The sequence below is a fragment of the Petaurus breviceps genome, unplaced genomic scaffold (assembly GCF_028583685.1).
Source record: "Petaurus breviceps papuanus isolate PSGF00001 unplaced genomic scaffold, PetGlider_PUasm1.0 229, whole genome shotgun sequence".
NCBI lineage: Eukaryota > Metazoa > Chordata > Mammalia > Diprotodontia > Petauridae > Petaurus > Petaurus breviceps.
Genome location: NW_027185903.1, coordinates 31,133,209 through 31,140,869, shown reverse-complemented (window position 1 = coordinate 31,140,869; position 7,661 = coordinate 31,133,209). Strand labels below are relative to the sequence as shown.

Below are 7,661 nucleotides of genomic sequence, written 5' to 3'. Positions count from 1 at the left end.
AGCAGGTGCACTCCCAATAAATTAGGACTGACCCCATTTGAAATTATGTTTGGAAGACCACCACCCATTCTTCCTCTAATCCAGGAAGACCTAAATGCTGAAATCACGAACTCTTCCCTCTTCAAGTTCCTACAGGGTCTGCAGGCGACTCAGAAAAAACTCCTCCCCTCAGTCTATGCCGCCCTTCAGGTCCCAAGCTCAGCCTCAGCGCACCCATTTCAACCTGGAGATTCTGTGCTGGTAAAGAAATTCACCGCCCTGTGCATCTGCGCGTTGTCCGGAGAGGCGGGAATATCGGAAGCTGGGCCGTTAGCTGACGGCTCGCTCTCAGCGGATACCGGCTCTTCCGGCCAAAGTCGGCCAGGGGACTGGCCTGCGCCCGTCAGAACTCCTCCTCGAGTGGAAGGGAGCGCGGGTGCGAGGCTGGGTGGGGCACCTGCGTGAGGCTCTCGGCTCCCTCGGGGAGAGCGGGGGCGGGGCTTCAGCTGCTGTCGCGGCGGCTGCAGCCGGCCCACGTCGGAGGGCGGTGCGAGGCGCGGGACCGGGGAGCGGTAGTGTTGGTTCCAGAGCCGCTACCTCGGCCCTGGCCTCCGTCTCCGTTGACGGAAGCGGCGAGATGGAACTGGAGTCGTCGCTGGAGGCGAGCTTCACGGCCAGCGGCGGGGGCGTGGGGCTGCCCCCGGCCCGCTCCCGCATCTTCAAGATCATCGTGATCGGGGATTCCAACGTGGGCCAGACGTGCCTGACCTACCGTTTCTGTGCGGGCCGCTTCCCCGACCGCACCGAGGCCACCATAGGCGTGGACTTCCGCGAGCGCGCCGTGGACATTGGAGGCGAGCGCATCAAGATACAGTTATGGGACACAGAAGGACAAGAACGGTTCAGAAAGAGCATGGCACAGCACTACTATAGGAATGTACATGCTGCCGTCTTTGGGTATGATATGACCAACATGGCCAGTTTTCACAGCATGCCATCATGGATAGAAGAATGCAAACAACATTGACTTGCCAGTGATATACCAAGGATTCTGGTTGGAAATAAGTGTGACTTGAGAAGTGCCATTCAAGTTCCTACAGATTTGGCCCAAAAATTTGCTGACACACATTCTATGCCACTGTTTGAAATCTCTGCTAAAAATCCCAATGATAATGATCATGTGGAAGCTATATTCATGACTTTAGCTCATAAGCTCAAGAGCCACAAACCTCTAATGCTTAGTCAACCACCTGATAATGGAATTGTTTTGAAGCCTGAACCAAAACCTACAATGACCTGCTGGTGTTAAATAATAGTATTTTAAAAGTTAATCCTTTGACTTGTTGAAAAGATGCTTTTTAAGTATACAATAAGTCCCAAGTTTTAATCACAAGTGTACTAGATCATCTTAGCACTTTAATGTTTGTCTTGTAAATGGAAGTCAAGTCATTCATTCATTTCTTTGCACCTTCTATACAACTTAATGAGTTTTGTCACTTTGGTTGCACAGAGAAGGGGGAAAAAGAAACTCGAATAGAGTTTTGAGGTTGAACAAGTAGAACTAATCAATTCCTCTGAGCTCATTTTTCATTTGAATCGTTGTGATATGTGCTTTCATTATAGAGTTGAAATGAAGCAAAGTCAGAAGGAATAAGATAATCTTCCTTCTGAGCCAAGAAAGGTTAGGGGTGCCTCAAATAGATAAAAATGAAGAAATATTAAGAATCCTCAATTAAATTATTTTAAACAGATCATTGCCTAGCAGCCAAAAGTTTTATGCGATGAAAATATCCAAGGGAATTAGACTAACTACTTTTACTGGAATGTAATTTGAATGTGATATGTTCTTTCAGCTTAAAAAGGGTGAAGCCCCAATTTTTGTTTGTTTCTGCACCTTACAGAATTTTTTTAAATCCTGTTTTAAACATTATGTCAAGTATCTCTGATTTTTGTCATTGAGGAAACTCCTTCCACTGACAGATTGCAGTCTGTCTGTAATTTATGAAGCACATAGCTATCCAAAATCCTTATACCTTGAAATAGCTTTATTAAGTTATAATAATTCCATAATTTGTATTATTAAATTACATTTAGAGCCAAGGGTTTGGTCCAAAAATCTGGGAAGGAGGGGAATGCTCCCAGGATTCTCATCTAGGTTTGATGTCAAAAAGGATATGAATCTTTCAATATTACTTGACCACTTGGTGCCTCAACCATTGTAGATCAATTTTATCAAAAAAATTTTAAAATACCACCTTTATTTTAATTTTGGTCCTAGATAAATTATTTTAAATAGATATTGTGAAAGGTCAATTTTAAACTTTGCTACATAATGAGGTTTATTTTGGTTGGGCTCTTTTCTCATTTGACCAGTTTAAAAAGGAAAATCTACTTGAAAGTTTTTGCAGTGCATATCAGGAGCTACATGTAATTGAAGGGGGAAAAAAAGACTAAATCTCAAGTCTAGCTACTACAGGAAGACTATGCCTTAGCTATTAGTGATTTTCAAGTTTATTTTTTGGAATGTTATCTCCTGCCAAAAACTTCAATATAATAACTGAAGGCTTCTATGTAAACACTGATGAAGTCATCAATTGCCAATTCAACTATAGTTCTATGTACCCTTTAGCTCAAATTCTATGATTCTAAGTGTACTTATATAATAGTATTTTGCTGTGGCTATAGTATTTTAAAAGGAAAAATACTGTCTTTAAAAATTCTGTCATAGCAGTTCTATTTCAGTATAAGAAATAAATTGATATTTAGGAGAAAAAAATTGCATCTCTCAATAGGACAAAATAATACAAACCTTTTTCCTAAATTTGCACACATAACTATTATGAAAAAGGGAATTAAGCCATGGGATTTAATTGAGCACATGAGTTTAATGATTTTTATATAATATAGCCATTGTTGATAAATTTCAAGGACAAATTAAATAAATGGACAAATTGTACTTTTGTTATTATGTCCAGGACACATGGAAAAAAATTAAATATTCAGCCAGTTTAGGACATCTTACAAATTTATTATCATGGTGATCTTATGAGGATTATTTAATTATAAAAGCAAAATAATCTATTAACTGAAGTATGGAAAATAGAACAGGAAATAATTATTCCATTTTAAATTACTGTGGCTTAAGGGAAAATAAATTGGTTTTATTCTTGTTTAGGGAGAAGAATCAATTTTCCTTAATCATATTAGATTAAAGATTGATGATTTCCTCCTAAATTGGGAATTGTAATTGTTTTTTTAATAGTACTCTTATAACAGTGATAGCAATTACTTGGGTAATAATTTTTAAAGAAGGGAACTATGCTTCTCTTTATTACCTTCCCCAGCCTTTTTTTTTTTTTTTAACGTAGGGGCAATGAAGAGTTGGAGAAATCGGTTTACAAACTTTCTAAGGACATTCTAGTTTTTCCAACATTATTATTGATGGTTCAAAAAGTAATTTAACTAGTTCCTTGAATTAAGAAGTTACAAAGATGCTTTAATTCATTACAGGATTCATTTTTGACATTTCAAAATCTTGTTTATATCGATTTTTTTCAAAAGATTTTGGGTTTTTTTTATATTAAAAAAATGTTATGTTTCAGTTGAATTGGGGTAAAGTTTTCCAACATTAGCCAGAAGAATTATATGAAAACATTACTTTGAATGTTGGGAAATTGCTTCTCATCAATCATTAACCATGATGTATTAAAACTTGTAAGCACAGGTCCTACATCTTGTGAATATACAGTGTATAGTTATTTTAACTGTATTATGCAGTTTCTTACTTCAGATGTTTTCAGTTGTTATTTAGGGAAGTTCCAGTATGGGACATTAATCCAGAATCTAATCAAGTTGGTTAGTAGCAGTGTTCTACACAAAAGGATATTCTGTATATCTTTCTCCCAACAAACCAAAATTAAAGTCAAATAATTTTGTTTTGGAATAGTATCACTGCCATTCCCATCCCCTCCCCCTATTTCCTCTGCCCCTCAAACCTAATAAACAAGCTTTGCCACAAGTAAAAAAAAAAAAAAAAGAAATTCACCACTATGGGTCTGGAGCCGAGGTGCAAGGGGCCACATGTCGTGATCCTCACTACACCCACTGCTGTCAAGTAGACTCTATCCCCACCTGGCTCCATTATACCAGAGTGAAGCCTGCCGTCACCTCAGAATGGAAAGCAGAAGTCCACGAGGACCCCCTAAAGCTAAGGCTTATCCAATCCTCTTCCTGATCCTCCTTTTACCTCCTTGCGAGGTCTCCCACAATCCCCATGCCCCCAGACCAAGCTATACCTATGTAGTAACCACAGGAAATGGACAATCCTGGACTTTCCAGAACCCCGAACACATACGGCTCCCCCTCAACTCCCTTTAGAACTAGACTATTTGGGGGCCCACCAGCAGATGCAGGCTACCTGCTCTGTTCAGACACAGGATGCGCCTGCTCCTGTGCTTGTGTCACAGCTTACCACCTCCCCTCTTGTAGCCCCAGTGCCTCCCTGTGCTACAAGGCAGGCGGTAGTGGGGGATCAGACCCATTGTTCCGAATCCAATCGGTCTGACCCCTGGCAACCCATGCTAGATCTCACCATTCAAAATCCCTCTGACTCCGCCTGGGGAGTCCCGGTCTCTCAGGTCCTGGGAATCATCATACCTGCCTGGGGGACTATGGTCGCTCTGGATGATGAGGAGGAGGAGGGGCAGGTGGGAAAGATGGTAGTACTGACTGTAGCCAAGAAGCCTCCTGTGCCCCTACCCGATCATCACCCCATTGGTCCCATGAGGGACTTGGCTATCCCTGCCCTAATAGGGAACCCTGATGTCCGAATCACAATACCAGCTGTCACCACATGGGCCCCGGGCAGGTCAAACGGCCCCCTATCTTCAAAGATTCAGGAATCTCGCAATTATCAGGTCCCCTTACTTACCCTCCTGTCAGCTGTTCATAAAACACTTAACAGCACTAACCACAAGTTGGGAAAAGATTGCTGGATCTGTGTTTAACCCCAGACTCCTTACTATGTAGGGGTGGCACTGAATACCTCAGTCACCCCTACTTCCAACACAGAGAATTGTGAGTGGGACCCCCCAAGGCTCACCCTCAGGGATGTACAGGGAACAGGTTTCTGCCTCATATCATCCAGCACTCCTTTATCCACCTCTCAGTATAACTCAACTTGTGGACAAACCCACAAGATTCAGGCCTCTAGTTCAGACTACTTTCCTGCCCCTCTAGGAGCCTGGTGGACATGCCACAATGCCCTTACCCAGTGCATCTCTGCTACAGTGTTCCTCAGAAAACAACAACACACTGAGGGCCCCCTGTGTGTCCTAGTGGCCATAATTCCCTGGGTCACCCTTCTCCCAGGTGAACAAGGTTGGCATTACCTTTCCCCAGAAGGGCAACTGAGCCACCACCAAAGGCAGGCAGTACCTCATTGCCATCCTAGTGGACTTGGGCCTTGTGGGTCTTGATTAAAGGAGGGGCCAACTATCAGGCCTTAAGTACACAGGTAAATATCAACCTCTCCCACATAGAGCAGTCCATCTCAGCCCTGGAAAGATAGGTGGACTCTGGCAGAGGTGGCTCTCCAGAACCACAGAGGCCTTGACCTTCTTTTTTTTACACAGGGTGGCCTGTGTGCAGCCCTTGGTGAGGCTTGTTGCTTCTATGTAAACAATTCTGTAGTGGTGTGGGAGAGTCTGAAGTTGGTACACCAGGATATTGCTAATAGACAGAGGGAGCTGGAAAAGTCTGAGAACTGGTATCGGTCCCTTTTCTGGACATCCCCCTGGTTCACTTCATTGGTATCAGCCTTGGTTGGTCCTCTCCTCCTGACCATAGCCCTGACTATAGGACCCTATCTCATTCATTGCTTTCTACAATTTGTCAAGTCCTGTGTCAACTCCATTAAAATATTAATTATCAGGGACCCCGCTACCATCCTTTAGGAACAGAATTGGGTAATCTGGATGATGTGGCCCCAGCTGTGTCAAAGGTTTGACATACCTACAAAGAAAAGTAGGGAATGTTGAGCATGACTCCACTCTTCCCTCCCCCAACTGATCTGTGAGCAAGAATTTCAGCCTAGGGTAAAATCCCTGTTGGGTGTTTCCCCATTCTACCCGTTCCCCTGCCCCCCACTCGATATTTCTCCATTCTCCCCCATTCCCTTCCCCCCCACCATATATTCCCCATCCCTTACCCCCTGCCCCCACCAGATCTTCCCCATCTCTGCCCATTCTGGATTCCCTGTACCTCAGCCTAGAGTAAACTTCGTGTGCTCGAGAAATTCAAATATACACTGTCAAATCACTGATTGTAGTCTTGGCTTACATAACCTGACTACTAGAATCACTTTAAAAACCGGCACATTGTCCATGCCAACTCGCTGTCTGATCTGGGTATGTGACCCCAGCAGTCCCATGGTAATAAAGTCCACTTCCAAATTTTAGTCTCGGGTATCTTTTGTCTTGCTCCTTTCAGCTCAACAACATGGGGGAAAATGTTCTATATCACTAACAATTAGAGAAATTCAAATTAAAACAACTCTGAGATATCATTTCATATTCATTAAATTGGCTAAGATGACAAAAAAGGAAAATAACAAATGCTGAAACTGTGTGAAAAAAAGGTACACTGATGCACTATTGGTAGAGCTGTGAACTAGTCCAACTATTGTGAAAAGCAATTTGGAAGTATATCCAAAAAACTATTAAACTGCATACCCTTTGACCCATTAATTCTGATATTAAGTCTATAACACAAAGAGGTAAAAGAAAGAGGAAAAACACCTAAATGCGCAAAAATATTTACAGTGGCTCTTTTTGTGGTGGCAAAGAATTGGAAGCTGAAGGGATATACAAGTTGTGATGAATGAATGTGATGCAATATTATTGTGTCATAAGAAATGGTGAAGGGGATAACTTCAGAGAAACCTGGGAAGATTTGCATGAACTGATGTAAAGTGAAGTGAGAAGAACTAAGAAAACCATTTCTACAATAATAACAATATTTTAAAGACAATCAACTTTGAAAGAGACCCCCATGAACACAAGGACTCATCACTATTCTAAAGCACTCATGATGAAATATGCTATCTACTTCTAGATAGAGAACCAGTGGACTCCAAGTGTAAATTCAAATATATTTTCTTCTCTTTTTTCTCTTTTCTTTATTTTGTGGGTTAGGGAGACATGAATAAAGCAGGAATTTGTTTTGCACAACTATACATATTCATAATGGTTTTTGTTTTCTTTCCTTTTCAATGGGTAGAAGAATGGAAAAGGGAAGGGAGAGAATTCAGAACTGAATTTAAAAATAAAGTGAATGATCACTGTGTGATTTATCTGGTTTGTGATTTGTAGATTGGGGGATTCCCCTAAAGTCTACCAATGATACCTAATTGAGTAATGGAGGAAATCTTGGATACTACAAGACAACAAAAACTTTTTTGTAGGTTCTTCTACCAGTTTAGAAAGGTTTCAAGTTTAAAACAAAGGCTGTGATTGTCATTTAAGAATCAGCCTCACAGGAGATTCATCAGCCAACCCTTAGAAGCCAGGCGATGAAGTGAAGGGCTATTTTTGTTTATTCGGTTTGGTTTTTCCATAATAATGCTTCTACTTGGGCTTATAAAGGTTGCTGTAGATGTTAATGGAGGTAATTCTCCACACCAA

The 7,661-nt window shown here is 41.7% G+C and overlaps 1 protein-coding gene across 1 annotated transcript; it reads left to right on the top strand.

Annotated features, from left to right (window-relative positions):
• Positions 1–545: 545 nt before the first annotated feature.
• Positions 546–3,213, top strand: LOC138167500 (ras-related protein Rab-33B-like). The gene is given in 1 exon segment (XM_069096445.1): positions 546–3,213. A coding segment is annotated over 1 exon segment (672 nt). The 5' UTR covers positions 546–616; the 3' UTR covers positions 1,289–3,213.
• Positions 3,214–7,661: the final 4,448 nt, after the last annotated feature.